The 27,184-nt window shown below is 33.2% G+C and overlaps 2 protein-coding genes across 2 annotated transcripts; one reads left to right on the top strand and one right to left on the bottom strand.

The window, feature by feature from the left end:
• The first annotated feature begins 788 nt into the window (after positions 1–788).
• LOC123694592 lies at positions 789–2,271 on the top strand. The gene is made up of 3 exons (XM_045640062.1): positions 789–1,092; positions 1,515–1,642; positions 1,980–2,271. Exons 1-3 carry the CDS (start codon positions 802–804, stop codon positions 2,269–2,271), a joined length of 711 nt encoding a protein of 236 aa, XP_045496018.1. The 5' UTR covers positions 789–801.
• A 702-nt stretch (positions 2,272–2,973) lies between these two features.
• On the bottom strand, positions 2,974–25,434 carry LOC123694448 (alanine aminotransferase 1-like). Its single transcript, XM_045639889.1, has 10 exons — positions 25,245–25,434; positions 13,690–13,779; positions 13,381–13,475; positions 9,429–9,619; positions 8,697–8,899; positions 5,236–5,358; positions 4,763–4,969; positions 4,160–4,303; positions 3,608–3,722; positions 2,974–3,306 (listed from the first exon to the last, which is right to left on the bottom strand). The coding sequence occupies exons 1-10, from the start codon at positions 25,362–25,364 to the stop codon at positions 3,158–3,160; spliced, it is 1,437 nt and encodes a 478-aa protein (XP_045495845.1). The 5' UTR covers positions 25,365–25,434; the 3' UTR covers positions 2,974–3,157.
• Positions 25,435–27,184: the final 1,750 nt, after the last annotated feature.

Below are 27,184 nucleotides of genomic sequence, written 5' to 3'. Positions count from 1 at the left end.
TTTTTTGTGTGTTGGAATTTCTGAATGGTATCTTATATATGTATTATATACTAGTGGTCCGCCCCGGCTTTGCCCGTGGTACATAATATTTCACAATAAAAGGTAGCCTATGTCCTTTCTCGGGTATTAAAATATCTCCATACCAAATTTCATGCAAATTAGTTCAGTAATTTAGGCGTGATTGAGCAACAGACAGACAGACAGAGTTACTTTCGCATTTATAATATTAGTATGGATTTGTATCTAAGAGAAATAAGTTTAGGGAAAATAAAATAAAAGATCCAATACAAATTGTGGACCTTTTGTATTCAATTCACGTCAACAATTTACAGTTTATTCCATTTTCATAGTAAAATGAGCACTGACTGACTCTATGAATATATCGATAGTTTCAAAACATTCAAACGAATATTTTACGTCCACGTACGTTACGTGCCACGTGCCAATTCTATCACCCGTTTCTTCCTCTATCAAAATCTATAAATTAATATAAGAATAAGAAATAGCAAGAAATAATTGATTCAGGCAACAATTGTTTCAATATGTAATTGAACACGAAAGCTCAATATATCTGCCCCTCTTGCGCTGAAACATTCAGGCCCCCGGGGGCAGCTCTGCTCATTCTATACGACACTAATAAAAATTTATTCCTCACTAAACCCGTTATCGCTCGCTCTTTAATACCCAATTTTTATCGCTTATTTCTATTTTATTCGACACAAGGAAATGAAAACGTGTCGATATGACGCAGCCATGAATATTTTCAAATTCATTTCAACTGTATTTTTTATTGGTGATGTGATGGCAGATGTGGAAGTTACTGGCGAATTGTCTTTCGATATACGGATATTAAACGTGGATAAAGTTAAGGATACCTTTAAAACGGTAATAGATATCGGTGGCAAGGGAAACAGTTCAGATGGGGAATATACGGATGAAAATGTATCGGATAATGAAAATAAAGTTGAAGGAATTATAAGAGCGAATGAGTTAAGAGTTACGGCCCCGGCGATGATGGAGTGTGTGTATCAGTATCCGGAAAAAGAGCAGTTCGACGCTGTTCTGAGTGATATGATGAACCAATTGACGAAGGTAAAATAAAGATTAAAGTATATAATATTGCCATTATTATAAAAACGATTTTAATTTAAAAAGAAATACCGAGTACCTATATGATATTATGGTTTATGGGATACATATTATATATTAACAATCCATACTAATATTATAAATGCGAAAGTAACTCTGTCTGTCTGTCTGTTACTCAATCACGCCTAAACTACTGAACCATTTGCATGAAATTTGGTATGGAGATATTTTGATACCCGAGAAAGGACATAGGCTACCTTTTATTGCGAGATATGTACCACGGGCGAAGCCGGGGCGGACCACTAGTTACCTATAAACAATGTTTAAAAGAAAATGTTAGTCAATGATAAAAGTTTGCTTTATATTGTGGCTCGTTAATTTTACCTACATTTAGTATGCCTAAATTCTCAAAAGATTTTTCCCAGATTTTCGTCCGAGCGCAAGATGTCATAAGAGAAGAGTCTCGGCGTGACCCGACCCGGTTCCGCGTCGTCAACAAACTGGATTCCAGCTTCTTTGAAAAGGCCTTTACGCAAATGTCCGACGAATTCAGGTTATTAACAAATACTTCGTTGTTTCCTTTATTAAAAGTAATTCTTTCAAGAAATGCAATTTTTTATATTCCTTTAAAGAAACGACAACCAATTAAAAGACAAATTCTAATTTATATTGACAATGATAAAAATATGTGAAACCAATAAACAACAACAAATTTACTATTTGTGTAGAAACACAGTGTTTAATACCTACTGCATTTGAAATATATTTTGATAGTCATTTTAAATTTTTATAGGAACACTATACCTCTTACACAGAAATTCAGTATTTAAATAACAATTTATGGATCGATTTTCGCGACCATTTTTAAAAAGTATACAAACACCTTCCAGACAGTTCTACAACACTACAGTACCAATGTACAACCGCGCAGCCGACCCGTGTGACAACCAAGAACAAATCAAGGAGGTATGGCAGAAGCTTCTAGAACACTCGCAGAAGACCCTGGAACGAGCTGGTCTGCTCTGCGTAGATGAGTTCCTTCGTACCAAGAGTCGAGCTGATGACTCGCTTGCGAAACAGAAGTTAGACCAACTGGCTAAGAGGGAACTTTCCAAGACACGATTGAATCTACTGGACAGACTCTGCGATGACTTTCAGATGTGTTACAATGAACTTATATAGGACAATATATTAAAGTTATTGTGGTTTTTGAAAATAAATTTATACCAAATTCTATAATATGTCTCGATCGTGTTTACTTGCTCCAAAACTTTAAAACTTCTTTAAATTTACCTGAGGCTATGCGTATAGATTAACTTGAAAAAATACACATAATAAGTGTAGAGAAGAGCAAACGGAAAATAAAATCATAATATACGCCCTAAGATTATAATATCTATAAGAGCATCTGCTTTATTATAATATTATCTGCTTTATTTGGAATCATTTTTTTTAATTAGTCTATATGTTACATTAAGAACGAGGCCCTATCGCATCATTCACAATCATTTATGTATTTGCTTAAGTTATTTCCAATAAAAAAAATCGCTTGTAGTAGCTAGACTTTCACGAAGAACACCAAGCATAATTTAATAATATTTGAATACATTAAGCCTCCAGAAGACTACACAAGCGGAAGAGATCGAAACAGTACTATAATATTAATTATTACTTATTTGGAAACAACAAAGAATTTTCTTGAATAACAATGTAAATAACCTATTTTTTTTCTTATTTTTTGTGTATTTGACTATAAATTATATATTATAATTTATGTATATACAAGTACAGGTAATAATCATTTTTATATTTTTTTAAACAATGATAACCGCAGGATACCACCTAGTATAACTTTGTGTATAGAGTTGAAAAAAAAACATCGTGTTGCAGAAAATACTTTTATTTCAATAATTTAATAAAACATAACACATATAAATACAACCAAACATAAAAACACCATTAATAATTAGAACCATCGATATTTTGTGTAACCCAAAAAACAGTCATTTTGTATGAATACTTCTCCGTATAAAATACTTAAACATCCAATTACTAGCAAAGTCATAAATTAAGAATACATTTGCAGAAAGTTCTTATGAAACCGCTGGATGCTCTCCATCATGTATTGGAACTCATCGCGCGGATGCAGGATCGTGGTACGGAAGTGGAATGTTCCGGACTTCTGGCCAAAACCTGTGCCGGGGACCACGCACACACCTAGAAATTTAATATATTAGTCATAATTTCGAATACAACAAAGATACACTATGCTTTAGAAATCACTAGCTTTCCGCCCGCGGCTACGCACGCGCAATGAAAACGCGCATACCTAGTTCCCGTTCTCGTGTGATTTCCGGGATAATACCTTCAATCCATGTTAATTATGTGTATAATATGTGTGCTAAATTTCATTGTAATCGGTTCAGTAGTATTTGCGTAAAAGAGTAACAAACATACACAGACACACATACATCCATCCTCACAAACTTTCGCATCTATAATATTAGTAGCTTATTACCTGTTTCTTCCAATAGTCGTAAGCAGTAGAACTCATCTGGAGCTAAATTCATCTGTGCTGCCTTATCCTGCGCGCGCGCAGGTATCTCTACACGCGGAAATGCGAACATAGAGCCCTGCGGGAAGAAAGAAGAATTAATATTGTTATGAGTAAATTGAATAAAAGCTATAATTCAAATTCAAATTAAAAAGTTAATAATAAAAGTGATCTGATTTTGCACCACAATTTGGTGTTGCCACTAATTATGTACATTACATATTATAATGATAACCATTTAATAAATTACTACGTGAGAAGTGAATAAAATTAATCGTCTGCATTTATTTACAGTCAAGCAATTACAATAATTTCCGCTGTATATTTGATTTAACATTAACATAAAGATTATTTTAAAAGCATTAATTTACAAGAACTTAGCTTTGAATTGGAAAAACAATGTAACACCTGTACTTCGACAAACATTTATTTTATTTATTTATTTATTTATTTACATACTTATCTAAACGCACTATTTCATATAATTTGATGCACATTACACACAATATCACTCACATCGATAACATTACAGCTGTACCCCGGGATGGCATTAAAAGTGCGGAGTGCGGTGGTCGCCCGCTCGCGCAGCACGCGGGCCACGCGCGCGCGCTCGGCGGCCCAGCGGGTGTAGGACTCCTCGCCGGGACGGGGGGGACGCATCTGTTTTAGAACGAAAATTTATAAAAATATTTGTTTTAATTGATTTTATAGAAGATCCTGTCAGGGTGCAAGGGTGTTGAATTCTCTTGTGGTATCTATCTATCTTTCCCTCTACTTATTATTTACTTTATAAATTACGAAGACACAATTATTTTACCATTTATTTACATAGATACCGCTGTTTTCAAATAATTTGTCAAAGTCACTGATCACGATACGTGTAATGAATACGTTTTATTGTCTGTATATTAGTTAAAGTTAAAATAATGACCACTAAGTGATATTGAAAACTAATAGGTAATAATTTATACAATATGGGCCATGACTCTATCTTTTCTCATTAGGTACTACATTTATGTAAACTTGTTGAAAACACCTTTTTATTAAATATCAAGAAAAAAAGGGCTATTTAAGACAATACTATAAATAATATTACAAAAATAAACAAATAAAACATACAACACAATCCAAAACACACTGTCCCAGCACATTCGGGCACTGCATCACCGCCCTGGCCGCGCGGAAGGCGCTGAGCACGGGCGCGGCCACCCGCAGCAGCTCCACGAAGCCCGCGCGCAGACCGCACTCTGCCGCCCAGCCCTTCGAGCTCGTTACGAAGCTGGCTAGCTCCATGTTGCTGTAGGGAGACCCCATTTGGTGCATCACCTGGAGATAAGGGAAAAATTCATGATAAAATTTACATAAAAAAGGTTTATTATAAGGCTGTAAAAGTGCTGCTAGTTTGCGATGTTGTGCTGTAAATATGACAATCTAAAAAATTTACAGATAACAAAAAACTATTCATAATCATACTAATCATAATAAGCACTTTTAAATGGTAATTTTATTTATGATTTTACTATTATCAACAAACATGTAAGGTAAAGTAAGTTAAACCTATTGCTAAAAACATGCGTTTTAATATACTCTACCTTCTTAAAAGAATGAAACGGTTTGCTAATAATGTTCTCCTGATAAACCTCGTCTGCCAGGATGAACAGCTCGTGTTTGTGTGCGAACTTTATTATTTCTTCTATGTTCTCTCGCGACAGAACCTGCCAATTAAAATGATAATAAAACTTTTATAATAGGAGAAATCCGAATTTTAAGGATGCGAGATTTTATAATCTACAAAGGAATTAAGTTCTATAAGTAATCAATAAACCTCACTAAGAATGGAATTTATAACGTAGATTATTGATTTATAATAATATTATAATCTAAAAATATACCTAAATAAATAAAAGTGCAAAACTAAATGTATGAAATAATATAATACACAAATATAAATCTCAACAACTCCAAACTCAAAGTTACAAACTGAAAAGTGTCACTAACTTTTACCCGCGTTGTTGGTCGCTTCTAATAAGATTACTTAATTGTTCTCTCAATTCAATACAAACAAGTTTAAATTAATTTTAAACTTTCTATCTAATACCATAATTTTGCGAAAGTTAAATAGTTCAAGGTTGAATTTAAATAGAATTTCTATCAATAAACCATTAAGTTGTAAATCATTGAAAGTTTAATAAGAATAAACGTGTCGAATTATAAAGATCAAAGATTTAATCTGAAAAGTAAAAATACCAAAGCAGAATTTCTGCCTTTCAGTTGTTTTATACGACAGTGATGTTCACTCAACCGGCTCTAGGATCACTTACATTACGTCAGTTAATATGCATCTAGCAATAAACAGGATGTGACATCGTGGAACATAAACCTCATAAACTCATTATTACCTTCACACCAATACCGTCTCTATTCTAGTGCAGTAAGAAACATTATCGCGTACGACCGTTTAATTTCCTGACACTATCTCAAAGACTGCTCTTTAATTTTACGACCACTTTCCTAGAAGGATAAATAATTCAGATCGAATTATGTGGAATCCTTGCAGTAGAGGACTGAAAACTAGTCCACAGTCGTTTGAGTGCGATCGGATATAAAATTGAGCGATATTTTTATCATACAAAGGCGATTTTGCTAAGAAAACGTTGAATACTAAAGGATAACGGAAAATATGGTCTTATTTTGTGGACACGTGGAGACTTTTCTTTGAAATCGTAGTTACATTATCATAGCGTGTGATGACCTTTCAATGTTGTATATTGGATTTTACGTTGCTGGAATCGTTAGGTTTTTTTGGTGTATCTATATTAACAGTGTATATTTAGATATTTATTATAGATAGTAATTAAATGGAAAGAAAAATCATTTTTATTAAAATTCCTTCGAAAATATAAAATTAAAAAGTTGTTCAAACGTTTACTTCATTAACTGAGATTTAAACAATATTTCGATAGTATGCTAAAAGAGCGGTAATAGATCAATTTTATATATTTTGTTTTAATTAATTAAATTATTCATATGTATTACATATACAAGACGATAAGTAATTATATATTTGAATATACACTAAAACCTATAATTAAATTGATGACATAGTTGTTTAGAGATAATAATATTATAGTGAGTACATTAATTAAGTTATAATTAAGAACATATAATTATGTCGACTTAAAACAAAATAATTTCTTTTGATATTATATAAATTATTGCGATGCCGAGGTTTGATATTTTAATTAAAACTTCTCAAATCTATCCAATTCAACATTCTAAAAATAGAAATCATAAATAATAACCTAAAATAAATCAAATGATGAATCAGCTAAACTTTTGGTTGTCAAAAGGACAAAGACACAACGCTTTTCCCGAAAAATTGGTTCAAACTTTGGCCATTAATTGAAAAATACATTTAATTATCAATTAATTATAAATTTCACAATAAATTGAATAACAAGAGAAAACAGGACATTTATAGAGTGCTGCTAATTGTAACGTTTACTCAGAATTTCTTAAGTGGGACAATAATACTTTTCTCTTCCTGTCTTTCTATTCTTGTCAATATAGAGCAACTAGCTGTGCCCGCAGTTTTTCCCGCATTGCTCCGCTCCTATTGGTCTTTGTGTGATGATATGCCTATGGCCAGTATCTATGAGCCTATATTATGTTGACCCGACTTGTTAGTGTAAATCCATGCAAACAGACAAAAATTCTAAAACTATATTTTTGGCTTCGATATCGATTAAAGATCACAAATATTCTTTACAAAAAATCAATGTACAGTTTTGACTTTCCTACGATTTTATTATATGTACCTATAGATAATTGATTCATTCAACAATTCAAATATCTATGGAGGCTGTATGCGAGCGTATGGAACACATCGGCTCATAGATTCATCATCTCGTGAGATTAGCGCGGGCTGACGTTGCAACTTTCCGCGATAATCATTTTCCTCGTCACGCTCCTATCCCGCTACGATTTATTGATACGATGCTACAATGTAACTCAAGTATTTGGTATATTACGGGATATTCTTGCTATTGAAATATTATTTCGTCACTTTTAGGGAAGATACATTTTTGTGTGGGTTCTTCCTAAAATATACGTACTTATTTTCAATAAACGAAATGCCGGACATGCCATTTTATTCAGCTTACCATCGTACTGCTTAATCTTTCAAAACTCTACACCTTCACGTTCCCGTTTGAGTTATTATCCCAAAAAATTGGATTTGTATTACCGGTTTGGGTAATATAAGCTATTTTTATAAGGGCTTTTAGATATGGATTTATAAAGCTGGACACAAATTAAACATAAAAATTTTATCTCGAAGTTAAACTTTGTACAATATTACGAGGAGAATTTAAATCGAGATCCTGAAAGAGTTTTCAAACGCAAAACCTTCATTACTATTCACACCGACGCCTCTAACGCTTTACTCGGAGCAATAATCACGGCTCGCTTAAATAAATAGAAAACTACAAACAACCTTATCCTTTTTATCCATACTAATATTATAAATGCGAGAAACTTCGATATTTATACTATTGCGTCAGAATTATTGCGGATAAAACGCTATTGCAATAAATGTTTTCTTAATCTAGTCTGAATGTTTATTTATGTGATTATTCCCGTAAACTAGTTAATATGGGCGGATTCTAGAGTTGCAAAAACTTTAAACTTTTTTATAATTTTCACTGACTAATACATTTATGATACCACCTGACCAAGAAGTAGCGAAAGGATGATATTAGTCAGTCCCGATTAGTTGAAAATCCATCCCTTATTTAATTTGACGTACCTATGTATTTTAATTGTGATCAAAGTACAAAATGGCTCTTGAAAATGGCTTTATAATCTAATATGTTATGTATTTTAAGTACATTAATTCATTTTTTATAATATTAAGAGGAACCTCAATAGACAGTATAGTCTGTAAGTCAGCGCTGATTTTGTGCAGCATTTTGCTGAGGCTTAAATTTTAAAAGAAATTTTGGAACGTTTTTTAGCAACTTTATTTTTTCCTTTCTTTCTTTCTTTCTTTAACCTGTCCTGTAGGGTTCCCAGGGTTGATGACCACGAGTGCCCTGACGCAGCTGTTGACGCTGGCCTGGCTCCAGCTGCGCTCGAGCTCGGCCACCTGCAGCGCCCAGCCCGCCTCCTCGTCGAGGTAGTAAGGCACCTGGACCAGACCCAGTTCAGAGAGGGTACCCGAGAAGAGCGGGTATTGCGGGATGGGGATCATTACCGCTGGAAATATAGAGATTTTAAGAAAACTATTAATTTTTGGTGTAGCTGTGTGTAGGGAGATGAAATTAAAGATAGCGGCCAATTAAATTTTATATTTCTTCTAAATTACACAAAAGTATATTATTTATATTCACTAACTACAAAACGTGGGTCGGTGGCGCGAGCTATGGGACAACTGAGGGGCGACGCTATGTGACTGTGCGACGCGGCCGAAAATCCTGCGTCTGCACAGCACCTACAATTTTAATAAATAGAAATGTGAATAATTTATTCCCTATCCTGTATCCCTATATATGGATAATAACTTAACTTGCTACGGATAAAGATATTTTAAGAACACGATACATTGCAATAATATCTGCTCATTTTTAAATTTCTAGTATTATATTTTTTAAAGCAGGAGCTTTATTAAAAAAGACTTTCAATATTTTGTATCGCTATCGGGTGACATGACTTTCTATTTGCAATCCTCGAACATCATACATCTCCAGAATTTCACTGATATCTCAACGAACTGTTCCCCGCTTACCTGGTGGCTTTCCATCCACATCCTCAACGAAGAGAGTGAGCACAGACTTAATAACATCAGAGGCGCCAGACCCCAGGTGTATGTCGTCACTGGAGGCCGGCACTCCGTCCCTCGCTGTGAGGTACTCCGCCACGCGGCGACGAACTATGTTCAAACCAGCAGATGGCGAGTATGAGCCTACTGAGCTTTCTCTGCGTGAAAAGGTTAAAGGTACAAATTATTGTATGAGAAAAATGTTGAAATACAATACAGAAAACAATAGTAGTTCATTACCTCTTATGTATCATGTGTGTACAAGTTCTGGATAAACTTAAAAATGACTACATGAATTATTTTTATGAAACTTTACATCATTCCCCTGGGACAAAAAGGAATAGCTACTTACTAATTTCTTATCTGAAACATTTACACGACTAAAGCAATTTGATTGAATCAGAAATCCAATCGATTGATAACACAAAGATATCACTAAACCCATCTTCTGAGAGACGTCGATTAGTCCCCTGAATTATTTACCCAAATCCATTGTTCTTGTCCCTCTGATAGCTGTACATTACTTATTCATTTATATCCTACATCTTCCCTACATGATGTCCCACTCTTACATGATGGAAACTATTTTTAACTCGAGTGGGTGCTCTGCTTTTATTTATGTTACATCTTTACGTGTTTACAGAATCGTCAATGATTAAAAGGATTTTGTTGGCGTATTATTTAAAATGTCATCCAAAAATAGTTGGAGATCGTTAATGTCAATAGATTTTAGCGAGTACAAATAAACGTGTAAAACCTCAAGAGAATTTACTTTTCTAAACTTATTTACGTTTACAGGCAATATCCCATAGGTTTATAAAATTCCGTTATTGTTAAAAAAATACGAACCATTTCATCTTTTAATCGTGATTAAATAATAATAATACTTATGGCTCGTTAGCCCAGCGCGCAGCGGTGAGAGCATCCAATTGATCAAATGTCAATTACTTAGAACACAATTATAGTCTTGAAAGAGCTAAAGACAACTAGCAAGCCACAAGAAAACAAGCCACATCCATCTGCGTCCTTATAAGAAAACTGTAATGTGATGCGTGTTTATACAACCCATATAAACCCACCCTTGGCAAGCCCTTTTATGAAAATCAGGTTAGAAGATCGTTAAAAGACACAAGATTATACAAAAACAAGAATTGTAACGATGATAAATGATTACTTATCTCTCGTGTGTTGGTTACTTTTGGAGATTAAACAGACTATTATAATTAGGTTTGTGCATAAAGATTTTAAAATTAACAATTAAAAAAGAAGGCATTACAATTCAGAAGAATTTAAAACAAAAGCATTAGAACTTTGTAGGATATTGCTTGATAAAGTATCGATAATAATAATTATCATAGACATTTAAGACAACATTGGACACTACATACAGCTTCGAATTTCTACTTTGAACTCGCAATTATAGTGAATTAATAATTGAACTTCTAAAACGGAATATTATTTTTATACGTTATTTCACAAGTATGGACGCTATTAAGGTCAGGGTCGTTTCTTTTAATTGGTCAGCGCCGGGGGAAGCGGAATATAAAGTTAATGCTGCTATAAATTCAAATGACCTTAGAATTAATATTAAAATTTTCAACTACGTTAAATTAACGTAGGGGTAAGAACTTGATGAAAGGAACATTATGCTTTGAATCAGCGATATGTTGACGATTTTTAAGTGTACTTACTAGGTGAAATGACAGTAGTTTTTTTTAATTTTTTTTTTTTGGTACACTGACGAGTTATAGTGATTCACAATATGAAGATGAACAGACAGACTGGGGATAAAATATTCTACCCATAGTTTCGATTCTAAGAATTATAACTTTCCATTCACATAATAGGTATACCTAGTACATTTGCAGCGTGAAAACAAATAATGTTTTCATTCAGTATAGAACAATTTATACGATATTAGCTAATTACAAACCAGAATTGTAATGCAATTATACACACAATCGCGTATTTAAATATCAAAACGCCAAACATTACAGCGAAATTAATTCAATTAGCTGTATTCCATTAAAAACTGTATGCTAATGCGAATTTAGCATATGAATATAAGGGATTTCGCAATTTGCATGACACGGACGTCAGTCACATGCGATGTTAATCAATTCTATTAATTGGCACGAATTATTTGGGTAGAACAATGCGCTATTTGTGAACAAACGATCGGACTTTCGATTGGATGATTTAGGTCGAATGTTCTTCTGTTTTATGTTTATTGGATATCTGTCGGCTTGAAATAATACGTGATATCGTTCTATACGTTGGGTTGTATTATAATCTTTCTATGTAAGCACTTATGCTACAATAAAAAGCTCACTATGAATAATCTAATTACTTGTAGGTATTCTGTGAAAACACTTTTAAAAGTTTTAAACGTAAACGTGTGCCTGACATGGTTTCAGAATAATTTCGAATCATTAAAAATATTTCATGTTGTATTCATATAATCTATTTCCGGAAAAATGCCACACCTACGAATTGGTAAACTTTATTCTCAGAAATCTGCATTGAAAAAATCTATTTATATATCATCCATTTATGACTCAGGTAGGTATAATCCCAAATATATCGCGATGCCATCCCGACATTAGCGACAGGCAACAGACGAGAGACGCGTCGTTAATCTCAGAGCAAGCAGCATAATTAGGGCAGTGCTACGTGACTAGCGTGCCGACTTACACTGTATTTACATTTACATTGGGAAAAACGCTTACTGGGCTACATCGAGTTATATCTGAACAGAGTTATTAGATTACTGAATCAGGATTTGTAGTGACTTGAAATATAGAGAGATATGGGGCATGGGCATACATACAGTAAACATCAAGAATTATTATGATCCTATACATGTTAGATTGTTAGGTCTAAGCTGAAGCATTAGGATTATTGCACATTTAGTGCACGTACATAATATATTGCATATATAATTAATGTTAAAAATATGTAATGACGATTCGAAAGTTCTCTAATTGAATAAATAAATGTTTGAGTTTGAGTTTGCAAAACAAATCTAAATGAATTTAGTATTCATAAAATGTAATTAAAATAAATGTGTAAGTATGAATTTAGTATATAAACAAGTTTAATTTAACCGTAGGTACTAACAACGAAATACATTATATGCATTTAAATGACCAAATTGGGAAACGCTTCATTCATATGCAATCCCCGCGGTTTAGGTCAACATAAAACACAAAAACATTACATGAAATTACTGAGCGTTATCAAAATAAATAAATACATCACACGCAAGATTGCACTGCCACTAATAAAAAGTATCACGGCGGGGGATTTGTTAAAAAACTATTTAAAACACACAGATAAAACATGGAGTTCATTTTATCCAGCGAAGATACGATCTGCAGCGAGCGGCACACGAAATGGTGCAACGCTTTGACTTTTTGTGATAAAACATATAAACCCGCACAAGCAAAACGTCGGTGTAAAAATTTGAAAAGATTGCCTTTATAACTCATTGAAAGGCCGACATGCAGCGGCGCGGAAATACATTGCTGTTTTTGCGACGTGAAACAATTTAGGTACTCATATTGAGTTTAAGGTTTTGAAATTGTGTAAAGAAAATTGGATATTCGCTTCTTTTTAGTGCCAAAGAAGTGTTCGTTTTGCGTGTTGTCACAATATTTGTTGGAAAACATAATATTTGAAAGCCAAGCCAAGTGCTTGCTTTTTTATTTAACCAAACATTTATTAATTTAATACATAATACATACCGTTCCACGCTCCTATCACTATTACCTGCCGTAACCGGTTGTACCTTTGTGTTGTTTAATTAATTGATGATACACAATGCTTTTGATAAGCTTAGCTGAATGATTTATTATTTACGTATACTATTATAAAGCATATAGTATTCAAACAATGACACTCGTTATTCTGAACTCACGTGCAATCATCCAATATTTCTTTAACTCTTTCCTTTACATCGTCAGGTATATCTGGTGAATTTATCAATCCAGGACATGCTGCTAAAGCCAAAACCTGGAAAAATGATATTTAAAATAATTAAAATCCTGGTCTTCTCGGACTACTAATTGTAATATAACTTGGCGTTTATAAGTTTGCTTAAATGCTTTGTGATGAAAAGGAGACATAGGATCGTCATCTGCCACTGCGTATAAAGCTCTTTTAATTGTGTTTCTCAACTATTTGCTAAAATATAATAAAATGTATGTAGATAAAATAATAAAGTTACCTGTCTGACGAAGGTGAAGGGTTTCTGACCAAGCGCTTGGCAGTCGCCGATATTGGCGCGGACCACGCGTGAGAATGGCTTCGAGACACCCTTAGACAAAAATAGGAAATAATAGAGTAAATAATATTATGTAACTAATTAACAAACAAATAAAAATATATAGTGATTAAGTTTTTTTTAACACTCAGTAGCTCTCCATAAAGTAAAGTCACAAACCATAAATCATGACGATTTGAGCCGTGTGTAATAATATAGGTATTGATTGAATCCATTATTAATCTTTCATCCCTCTTTATATAATAGTAATAATAAACATCAGTTTATTCTTATAATATCTGTACCCTGCTACGCTTCACTGTGACACATTATGGTTGCATGGACGAGAAATAAGGAAAAATAGATAAAAACCATATTTGGAGCGAGAGATCGTGTCAACGAGCTCAATCGATGCAGAACTTTGAGCTTTGAAGCGAAAACAAACTTAACACAACTGACAACGTACAAATAAGATAACATTAACCAGTTAAGGAATTCTTCATCAAATTCCAAAACAATGCAATACATGCTGTGCATTTAAAGTGCATTAGCGAATTGTTTATTTTGTAATTTGTAAGCTTTGGAAAATGCTTCGTTCCCGGAATTTTACCACATTGCTATTCACTATTATGTTACTTTTTTTCAGATGTAAAGCTTAAACTCTAGGTTATAGTCCTAATTACTTATAGTACCTATGTTTACATGGTATATTGTATATTATATGTTTCACTTATCTGGAATCGAACGGACCTTTATTTCATAGAAGTGAGTAATAATTATTTTACAAATCAAATATAAATATCGCAATAAATTTCGAGAAATAATTAAAATTCCGATATTTGACTCATCTGATACACAATACTGCTGAATAAACAACGAACGTACGGATACACTACTGTATATACGACACATAGCCACAACGAGTCACGGCAATAAATTGGAAATTAATTACAAACAAACAGAAATATGAATTAAACGCGCACAGTTAATTGGAGGCATAAGTATCGTGCATGAGCGGTTTTTACGCCGCTGTTGAAACGCTAATGTACCTAGGTATATCTACGTATGCAGGTACTTAAGGACCCTCATTAATATTACGCTAGAAGTTATTCGTTGCAATATGTGTGGAAGTAGGAAAATTGTGATATTATATTGATGTATTTTGAAGTGAAAATGTGAAAGAATGATGAAAATGATTACAAGTAAAATAATGTATGTTTCATCAACATATTTTCAGTCGCAGTTAGTCAGTTGTCCCAATGTAATCATGAAATTAAATTGAAATTACTTTGAATAGGCGTTTGTTTGGGAAGTCTAAAAGTATTTATTCGTTCATTACCCAACCGGTGAATCGAACTAGAACCACACGAGCTAGTGTAAGCGTGTATTACAGTAAAGATAGTTAAACCTACACCAACGAGGTAGGTAACGTTCGTTTTAAACTTCCCCGTTTGACTGCAGAATGTAGTTTTAAACGGGATATTGTATAATGTTTTGCAATTTCGAAATTAACCGTACGCTTTTTAAAACGTCATTACGTATTATTATAGTCTCCTATTTAATAGCTCGGCTTCCCTCGGCAAAATGAAAAATAAATTTTCGATTGTAAATTTTAAGCTTGGAAAAGTATAGAGATTCAGCGAAAATAATCTATGTTCTACAGACGCACGCATTAACTTACGAGAATAATATCCTTTGATTTTTCTAGCCTACGCTTTCAGCTATTTTAGTCTTGAATTCGAAGCATACAGACAGATTAACTTACGCATTTATGATATTATGACTATGAATAATAGTAAAGATATGAACAAAGAATGGAAACGAACGAACATCCGACCGGAACTTTTGTTATAAAATTTGTAAAATGAAATTCGCAAACGTCATTTTTACAGCGAAAATCAAATGGTGTCGTAGGTGACATGAAATGTTAAAGTATCCGAATTTTGCTTTGGAAATTTGATTTTTGGAAATTGAAAAGATGTACCTATTATTTTCCATGTGAATTTACAATGAAATATAATGAGTACCTATTTCAATAAGTAAGATATTTTATTTCAATTCATTATTCAAATGCACGGAATATATTTTTGATTCACAAAGACTATAATATTATACTGTACCTACTTGTGAAAATTGCAATTTCGCTTGTATTATTATTATAAAACTAGCTTCCGCCCGCGACTCCGTCCGCGCGGAAAAAATAAGAAAAATTAAGATTTATTTTTTTTCTACGTATTTTTCCGGGATAAAAAGTATCCTATTTTATGCCCAGGATAATAAGGTATAATTATACCAAGTTTCATCGAAATCGAACCGTTAGTTTTCACGTGATGCCTGAACATACAGACAGACAGACAGATAGACAAAAAAAAATTTAATCACATATTTGGGCTTGGTATCGATCCAGTAACACCCCCTGCTATTTATTTTTTCAATATTTTCAATGTACAGAATTGACCCTTCTACAGATTTATTATATGTATAGATGTAGAAAATTAATGACGTTTAGATCAAGATTATAATAAAGATGAATTTTATTAATACAATATTTAAATCTATGATAGAGCAACGTTTGACTTTACCCTTTGTCCTAAAAATTTTATCCAAATATCAGATATCCTACAGAGAAAATCAGGAGCAAAGTAAATACTATAAAGCCTAAGGCTAGCCGCACACACGCAATATTATTGATCAATATTATTGTTGACTATATTGAACAATATAATGGTACCGCACATTATACAATATTATTGCCAATTTTTCGTAATTGAAAACGACTCATTCATCCGCAGCATCTCGATCAGTGTGCACTGTTTTCAAAATGGATAAAAAGAAAAAGGCTATTGCATTGATTGTTTTATTGACTTTATTCAGTAAAACGAGGCATTCAAAAAAAAAAAAAGATGGATACAAAAGTGGATGATGAAAAAACCTCAACTAAACCATTTAAATGTCATAAATGTTCTTTTTCATTGGCAGCTAGGGTAAACGCAGGTATTAACGACCCCTCTAAGGCAATTTCAAAATCAACCATATTTTTTAAGTATACTGGTTCTTCTAAAGATTTATAATTTCATTTTATATGCTAGTGTTATGTATAAAAAATGTATTTATTGAAGCAAATACATTCTAATAAAGGATTATCTTGTAAAAAATAATTTACAATGTGACTTAGTCGATTGTTGCTATTACCGACCCATAAAAACGGCTGTGAAGCTATTAACGATTTTTATGCAGCTATTCCCGATCGTATGTGAGAGGAAGCCTTTTTCCAGCAATGGAATGTATAGAAGCTAGTGATGATGATGATTACCGATCTTAATAAAATGAAATAAAAATGCAAATATATTCGTATTTTTTAATTGTAGTTATTTTTAATAAAACAAATGAGTACTTTTTAGTAATGAACTAAATAATTATAAACTTTTAAATTAATCAACATAATACTATTAATATATGTACATATATTAAATTAAGGATTTCAAACTCTAGGATATTTCGTTATGCTATTTGATTGATTGCTTCGGCGAGTTGTGTTTTATTGAATACTTTTCGCCGCTTTCGTGGCTCCATATTTCTGGAAAAAATATACCTAATTATATGTTTTATGTTAATTTAACCTAAAAACCTAAAAATATATTTTTTTTTAATTTTTTAAATTTAACCTAAAAATATAATTTTTAATAGGCACCTATTATGTCATAAAAGTAATAAAAATATATTTGCACGCTCAATTACGAGCAGAATGTTTAGGATCAATATTATCTGTATATACAAACATCTTTATTCTACATTCTGCAAATAAAGCAATTTGAATTTGAATTTGTAGATGAGAAACTAAACAATCTATATTCGATCGGTAATAGCTTCCTATAGTTGCTATTGCCGACCCACATGGGTCGGTATTAAAGTATGTAAGTATAAACCTAAATTGTATTACCGACCCATAAAAAAATGGTTATTTTAATTCATTTGACCATCAGACTATAAAATAGATTATAATTGATTAATGTCATACAAAATATGAACAAATGCATATTGTTTAAACAAAAAAAAAACAATGATTTACTTCTGTAACTATTCGATAGGGATCCTCGAAAATATCATAACTTTGTATAAATTGACAACGCTAAAAGACACAACACTAGACAAAAAAGTTTAGTCGCTAATAGATTTTTATGAAGACTCATAGCTTAGATTTAAACTGGTCCATAAAACCACTTGTGTTAGTGTGATATAATAACATAAAAGAAAATAAAACAAAAAGTTACGTTGCTGCCATTGCCGACTTACGGGTCGTTGATACCTGCCGCGGCTTAAACTGGTGAACCTAACACCGTCCCATTCTAATTTTAAGTTTTATCGTTTCAAATTACTTTTTATTAATAAAATGTTGTAAGAAATGAAAAGTTGACACTTAAATGCATTGACATTAAGTAAAATAAATTAAAGTATAGATGTTATTTGTTTGTAAATGTCTTAAAAAGATACTCACAGTACTTACCCGAAGGAACAACGGAACAGTACGACACGTCCTGCTTCCACGCTACCCCGCAGCAACTTACGCATTTTAACTCTTTTTTGCTCAGTTACTCACTCTAACGTTAAAGTATACGATACTCAAGTAATACATTCGTGTATAACTTTGCCTACCTATAGCTAGAATAGTTCTGGAAACGTTTAAATTTCGAATTACTTTTATAGGTCGGTAATACCTTCAGATTTTCGATGGGTCGTTGATAGCTGCGTTTACCTTATACTTCCTTGAGTATTTTCTAGTGTCCGTCTGCCCTGAAAACTTAATCTCAACTAAAATATTGACGCACACTCTGCACACGACAATATTATTGTCAATTTCCCTGCCTCCCCCCGATATTGACGAAAATATTTCAAGATTTCCGGAAATCCACTATAATATTGATCAATACATCAATATGGATAGCAAACGATCAATATTATTGACAATACGTAAATTATTGACAATATTATTGCGTGTGTGCGGCTAGCCTAACGGGTAAACTCTAAAACCGTGCATATATTATATAGTTTTAAGCTGTCTGTCAGTCAGTCAGAGAGAGCAGGCGGTTGCATTCGACGCAGCGCCGCGGGCAATCGCTGATTGAAATGCTCACTCGAAAATCTATCCGAAAACGTGTTTACGGGGCCATTTCTAGCTAAACTTACTTTTTGATATCGTATTTTATTGAAAATAGCTAGATAGATATTTATGCTATAATGTTGCTCTATTGTTTTTTTATTTTGTTGTTTTTACAAAAGAAAGTAATTATTTCTAACAAAATTTTCCAAGAATTCGCAATAAAAATAAAGCCAACTCAAATCTCCAACGTTTCGGACAGAATCCATTAAAAAATCTATCGGCCATTTGTATTTAGAGTCATTACGTCGGCAGTAAAGATCGGCGTCGGCTATAAAAGGTAATAAGGGATTACAAAGTCGTAAAGGGCATAATTTTGGGGCCAACAACGATAAATGGGACGGAGTCGCCGGCCAAATATAAAAATCGCGTTATTACATTAGCCGGGTCAATGCGTAAATTATACCGTTTTATGTTGTTCTATTAATCTAACGATAAAGCTATAATAATGTTTAATGTGTAGGTTATTATGTAATAATAGAATTATGTACACGCCAAAAGATACTCAGATCATCTTACATTCTTTATATCTTAAAATAAATACGCTAACAATAATTAATTTCTATTATATTATAACTCAGCATAATGTTTTATAATTAAATTCCATGTTTAACACACCTAGGTACTATGTACGGTGTACTGACTACTGACACCTATACACGTTTTATTTTTCTTCCTCATTGTTTAAATAGAATAGGGTTACGACTTGGAGATCAAATTAACTTATACCTAAATGTATCATAAAAAAACCGGCCAAGTGCGAGTCGGGCTCGCGCACAAAGGGTTCCGTAGCAGCAAATATAATAAATTACAGTTAAATCAACCTATCTCAAAAACTATAAGAGATACTTTGATCAAACCAAAAATCGTTGAAAGAGTTAATTAGCATGCATCACCTCTATTTTTTTTAGAATTTTATACCCCGTAGTTATAAAAATAGAGGGGGGGGGACATACTTTTTACGACTTTGAGAGCTGATATCTCAAAAACCGTTCACTTTAAGAAAAATGTTTTTTAGAAAACTTTATATCATTTTAAAAGACCTTTCCATTGATACCCCACACGGGTATGTACATCGAAAAAAAAAATTTCATCCCTCAGTTACATGTATGGGGGGCCCCACCCCCAATTCTTTTTTTTACTATTTAGTGTCATATTTTTGTAGCGGTTCATACAACACATATTCCCATCAAATTTCATCACTGTAGTACTTATAGTTTCCGAGTAAATCGGCTGTGACAGACGGACAGACGGACAGACGGACAGACGGACATGACGAAACTATAAGGGTTCCGTTTTTGCCATTTTGGCTACGGAACCCTAAAAATGCAATCTATAAACATCGTGCATAAAATTTTATGTTATTACACTGTAAATTTTACAATTTTCAGTTGTTACAAAGTAAACATCATAAAAGTAACAGTTTAGGAATAACAATATCTACATTTACAAATTAATTTTTTTACGAGTAGCTGAAAACGTGGGATCGTCATATTTTAACAATAGCATGACACTTAATCTTAAATTAATAAATCGAGGAAAATCTAATATCAACAAGAGTGTTGATATAAAAATACAACCAAATGCCTTTGCCTTTTATATTATGTAAAAAAACAAGGACTTCGCGTTCTCATGCAAAGCTCTACAAAATCTGGTAGAGTCAATTTCTAGTATTAACCGTTTAAACTCCAGAGTTTAAACTTCTAATCCGTTTCAATAAAACCCAATTGGTAAAAATCACTAACGCAAGATAAAGACGTGTCGATAAATCGTCGGTCAGGACTGTCCTGATGAGTCGAGTGGAGTTACGTAATGAAGTTAAGATCGATTAGCGCGAGCCGCTGGCCGCCGGCCAAGCGCGTTCTTGGGAACCTGCTGAAGCCTCATTCTTGAGATGTATTTAAATCGATTGCACTGTTAGGCGATTTATGCATGAACGTTTCAAAAGCGTTGTCTCTAATATTATCTACATATAACATAATTTTTCTAGGTGAAGTTGAGAAAGCGCGAACGTTTTAATAGAAAGAAATTGTAGGTAGAAAAGCTTCATATATGGATTTGGTAATGATAAGTATTTACCAAAATATTGCACTAATAGCAAAGTTAAGTTTAATAACCGACGATTCCATTAACAGGATCCACCAGGCTTAAGTGATCAAATTCCCAGAAATATTAAATAAAGTATTATGATTTATATTATTTGTGATGATAATAGAATTTGCGGCCGGTCGCTGAAGCGTCCTGCTCGGCCTCCGACCAGGCGGAACATTGGATTACATATATATCTAAAGGTTGAAATGAGACAGTGCTGCGTGGTGGTGCGAAATGTTTTATTAAATCAACTAGCTTTCAGACAGGGAGAGGGACAAAAAAGCGACTTTGTTTATTATTGAACAAAGTCGCTTCTTTGTCCCTGTCCCTGTATGTAGTGATATAGTGATAAGTATAATAATTATTATTTTAATATTATGAATTTAGACGACTTATTGTGAACAAAGCAATAGTAGAGCATTATATTTTACGGACTTTACATAATATTATGTGAGGTATACAAAGTTTAAATCATAAAAAAACGCTTCATGTACAGTGGTATCTTCTTTTACTTACCTATTTTCGAGTGTTATATTGTACGTCGCAATGATACATTTAATATCTCTTTAATAATGCAAAGTGAAGGTATGTTTCATTGTGCGACATATTATTAGAACGAGATAATATACTACTAATGAGGAAATTGAGTTTCGACCATTAACCAATAACATTTATTTTTTTCTTTATCTACCTAAACCTGCTCCGTATACAGCCAGCCTTAGGATATGTAGGATGTAGGAACTGACCTATGCGATGGGTTCCCGCCAACTCCGTAATATATTGCCTGGAGTACAATCAGCTTTTTGTAGACTGAAATAAAATTGTCAACAAAAGACTTCGGTTTTGCTGACTCTTCTTTTGTCAGTTCGTTTCGGATTACATCGTGTTTTTCTACTTCTATCTGAATGCAATTACATTTTATTTTTCGCAAATAATATGTGAATATCTGCGGATGACGTAGGCTTTTGTAAAATCGGTATTTTTTTTAACTAGCATTCATTTCATGCTACAACTTTACCGTAACGTGATGTATTATAATATTTATTGTTGATGCACTAACAAGCATTTTATTTTATTATGAAAATGAAAATATTAAATACTAGCTGCTGTGCTCTGCGGTTTCACCCGCATTGCTCCGCTCCTGTTGCTCTTAGCGTGATGATATATGTATAGCCTTCCTTGATAAATGGGCCATCTAACACCGAAATAATTTTTCAAATCGGACCAGTGGCACAAGTAGTTCCTGAAATTAGCGCGTTCAAACAGAAAATATCAAGTACAATATTAAGTACAGATTATAAGTAATGAAAACACTATAAATTACTTTACATTTATTAAAATCTCTTATTTCAAAAGGATCAACGAAAATTTTCAATCCAAAACCGCGACAGCAATTTTAGAGAAATAACGTTTTTCGATATTGAAAAAGTCATTGACTAGCTAGCTTCCGGAACACCGTTTAGTCGGCAAACAAAAAAGTTCGGTCCACAGAATATTCGGGGAATACGAGGCCCATTGAATATTCAGCTCCATTCGAAATTGATGTTTTCGGTCAAAGGTAAGGGAAGAAATGTGCCAGGGCCGAGCACAATGGGTTACATCTGCCGGTGGCGGCTGCGGCGATGCTAGTACATGCCGCTATGTACTACAATAGGTACATGTAGTTTGGCGGCATGTACTATACGTGTCTACGTATACAATACATGTAGTTTGTTCTGTTGCAACGAATTGCAGATATTGGATGATATTCTTTTAGTTGTGGTAAATTGATTGGTAGGATAATGGAATGCTTGAGAAGTGTTTTGATATGTTCAATATAATTCATATTGCCGACATTTTTTTAACATTTATAATTATTTTCCTTTTTTTTGTGTGTAGATTATACAGAAAATAAATTTTCGTCTAACATATTTTTATGATTAATTCCTTCGACTTTGAATGTAAAAATAGATAAATTAATATCAATATAAAAAATACAATCCCAAAAGAACTACCGAATCATTTTGTTCTCGACCTAGAATCATACCTACATGTAGCGCCATCTAGTGTACAAACTAATCAAACAGGCTGAAACATTCATGAACCTCTGAAAATTTTCATCTAATCCTTAAATATAATAAAGATATAAATAATGCATACATCAATACACAAACATTTTTTTATATTTATTATTAATAAGGAACATAATATTCTTCAATGAGCATCCTATAGCGCAGTGGTGGCTCAGTGGTGAGACCTCGAACTTCGAATCGATAAGTCCGGGGTTCGAGACCAGGCGAGCGCGCAGGAAATAAATTGATTATTCAATTTATCTGCGCATGTTGTAACATCACCACTGCTCGAACGGTGAAGGAAAACATCGTGAGGAAACCGACATGTCGAAGAATTAAAAAGTTCGACGACATGTGTCATCCGCCAACACGCACTTGGCCAGCGTGGTGGATTATGGCCTGTACCCTCATAGGAGGCCCGTGTCCCAGCAGTGGGAACGTATATGGGCTGATGATGATGATGAGCATCCTATATTATAATGTCCATCACCCATCAATCATCATAACCAAAAAAAATAAGGACAATAGAATAATATACGATCTGAACAATAACCGAAACATTCCCAACACATTCGTAAATTACATAAACGCGTATGTAAGAGAGATATGGATTAAATAAGCGGAGTTTTGAACAAAGGCATGTATCGTGATAACGTACCGCTGGCGGCGCAAACATCGAGATAAATCTTGTGAGACGAGTCCGCGTCTCCCAAATGTCTGCTTTTATTGTTCCGTGACGCGTGTATATTGTATAGATGCATACCTATAGAGAAATAGAGAATAGTTTTAATTGTAATACATATTGTTGTTTGGAAGAATTTCTAAGTTTGCGAGAAATCGGTTATGCAAGCCGTTACATAAATAAATAGTGCAAGCTTCGATGGCGTGAACTTTATGATATTATAATATCATACTCATTGTAATAATTTCCTAAAGTTCAAATATGCTAATAATATAAAGCTATGTAGAACTTAACATTAAAAATAAAAATAAATAGAGACGTTTTAGGTACTCTCTAGCATTATCAGCGAAACCTATTTAGTACCTATAATTTATCTATGTATATTGTATACTGAAATAATACAGTCTACACTATCTTACGACTGTTATAATTCTGACCCTACGAATAAACCTTCATAATTTGTTCCTTTGATAAACAATAATAAACAATGCTAGTAGCTGAACTAAAGCCTTACAATATAATTCAAAGGAAATAAAGACAACAAATTTATAGCAGTAGACCTCAGAGAGGACAGGCCATACGCTCCATCTTTACCCTCCGTCTCTAAAAGGCCCACTAGCTATAATTCTTTGTGGTTATTTATTGGTCAATGTAATGCGTGTTTAATGTTTATCAATCTTTTTATCAATAATTATGTTGTTTTCTTTTATCTTTATTATACTGGTTAGAAAATCATTTGCTTATTAATGATATTCTGGCTCAAATATGAAATTATGATGATATTCAGTACCTAATCGATTTTATAAACAGTTTAAATATTTTATGAATTTTTTGACATTTTTCCGAAAGAGATCGGTAACGCAAGGGTAACGCATAGCAAATAATACATATTTAATAAATGTACTGTTGGACATCTAGTTAGGTTTGAGGTAGTAAGAGGATCAAAACAGCGGCAATTAATCAAGTCTTCTAAATTACACCAAAAGCCACAATATTGCACTATGTTTTAAAATGAGATAATTTTAAAGACAGTCCCTTAGGAACATAAAAGCGAAAGAGTAAAATAAATTTGATTGCCGAGATGGGATCACGGGTAGCTGAGAGGTCAGCACGGTAAAGCGAAAGACGCGGCATTTTTCTATTCTTTATAAATTACAATAATAAAATTAAAAATGTGTCCGTCCTTTCATTAACGTATTACATAGAAAAGCTTCCTGCTTCCCCCCGTATCCACCTTCAGTTTAATCCTACTAATACTAAAAATGCGAAAGTTTGTATGGATGTATGGATGTATGGATGTTTGTTACTCTTTCACGTAAAAACTACTGAACCGATTACAATGAAATTTAGCACATATATAGAGGGTAACTTGGATTAATTCAAACTCAAACTCAAACACATAGGATAGTTTTTATCCCGGAAATCCCACGGGAACGGGAACTATGCGGGTTTTCCTTTACAAACGCGGGCGAAGCCGCGGGCGGAAATCTAGTATTGATATAATAGAGCTATAAAACAAGAATAATTTGGAATATCAAACCTTTTCCAACTCCCGTTCTATCTGCTGAGCCCTGTCCACAATGGGCCCTCGCACCGCATAGCGAATGTTCAACAAATTCTTATTAATATTATCACCAGTTAAACACTTTTCTAACTTCATCTTTTTCTCTATTTAACTTACAAATCTAAACTGCGCGTAAATTGCAGGAATCAGTGTTTATATTTTGAGCAGCGGTGATTCCCATCTCAGGTTTACCTCGTTGATATAGATACTTACATTCTCGTATTTACAGTCGATGTATTGACTCTTATGTAATTATCTTATTGGAAATGAGTTAGCGGGTAATAAAATATCGGTCAAGTGCGAGCTGGACGTTGGAGTTCCACAAAAATTAGGTAAAGAGCAACTGCAAAAAAACTGTCACCACTGTTACCTAGGTTTTTTATTATTTGTTGTTAGAGTGGCAACAGGAATACTTGCATTATGTCTTAAAATTTCAACAAACTTACTTGTACGGTTCATGAGATACACGACAGCCATACCCGGTGAGAGACAAACGGACAACGACATCTTAGTAAAAGGTTGCATTGCGATAAAGCCTTAAAAACCCTTTGGCTACGGAACCTTAAAAAGTATTTGTAATGTTTTTAGCAGACAATGCATTGTGCATACAATTTATATTTTAAATCGTGAAAGTGAAAAATCTTCGTGCACTAAAATAAGTACATAATAATTTAATTACATAGTACCAGTTAAATATCTCTACAATATCAGATCCAAGAAAATATTGTAAGAAATACCATTCTCTATTTCCAAATATACATAAATTATATATATTTTGGTATCTACGTATAACGTTAACTTCAAATACCAAGACAGGAGAATTTTACATCTATACTTAATATTATAAAGCTGAAGAGTTTATTTGTTTGTTTGAATGCGCTAATCTCAGGAAATACTGGTCCGATTTAAAAAAAATCCGGTATTAAATAGCCCTTTTATCGAGGAAGGCTATATTATCGCGCTAAGACCAATAGGAGCGCAGCAACGTGGGTAAAATCTGCGGTGACAGCAGCAGAAAATTAATCAAAATCGATTCAGTCGTTTTACCGTGGAGACAGACACACTTTCCCTTGTAACGATAGAACTAGATACATAAATATAAATAACTACAACCACTTTTACGACGTCAAAGAAAACAAGTAAAGTAACCATAAATCTACAATAATGGAACTTCCCATATAGAAGGAACTTCTATTGAATTTTCCCAACAAATTCAGAAACAAAAAGCCGCAAGAAAAAACACTTTCGCACGCAAATATTTCATCTGATATCCCATAACGGTGCTTATCCGTTTCATGAACAGGAAATTTAGGAAATTACCGAAAATTGTACGCGACACGCGCGTGTATCGGAAAACGGCATGTATTAGTTGGTAATAAGGGGGATTGTCGTGTCACGGAATTGGCTTTCAATCGATCTGCGACGCTTTTCCTTGTGTCGAAAATGTATGCGTTTAGGGTTGGCATTGTTGGGTTATTTTTTGTTTTCAGTGTGCTGTGCGAGTAATATAATTATGAAGGGACATGAAATATTAGAAATAAGGTTCCGATTAACATGGATTCTATTATCTAAAGATAATTAATTCATTATTTATTTGAAACAACCGTTCGCCGAATATGGGCCGGGCAAATATTATTTCCATTACATATGAATTATCATCTCGTATCTTTTATTGGCAAACCTAAATATAAGTATTTTTTATGTTTTATGTACTTATGTAGTTATATCAAAGTGAAAATTAAGTATATTAAAGTATCAAAATATTCATCTGTTTTAAAAAGTTAGGCACGATATTAAATTACCTATAGCTACGCTATGAAATCTAGAATTCGTATACTATAAACATAGTTTAGTATAAAACATAACATAGCAATTGTTCGTATTTAGCATCCATATCTTCATTCAACTAAATTAAT

Source organism: Colias croceus, chromosome 9 (assembly GCF_905220415.1).
Source record: "Colias croceus chromosome 9, ilColCroc2.1".
NCBI classification, from domain to species: Eukaryota; Metazoa; Arthropoda; class Insecta; order Lepidoptera; family Pieridae; genus Colias; species Colias croceus.
Note: the sequence above shows the minus strand (reverse complement) of the source record. Positions and strands in the feature narration are given on the sequence as shown.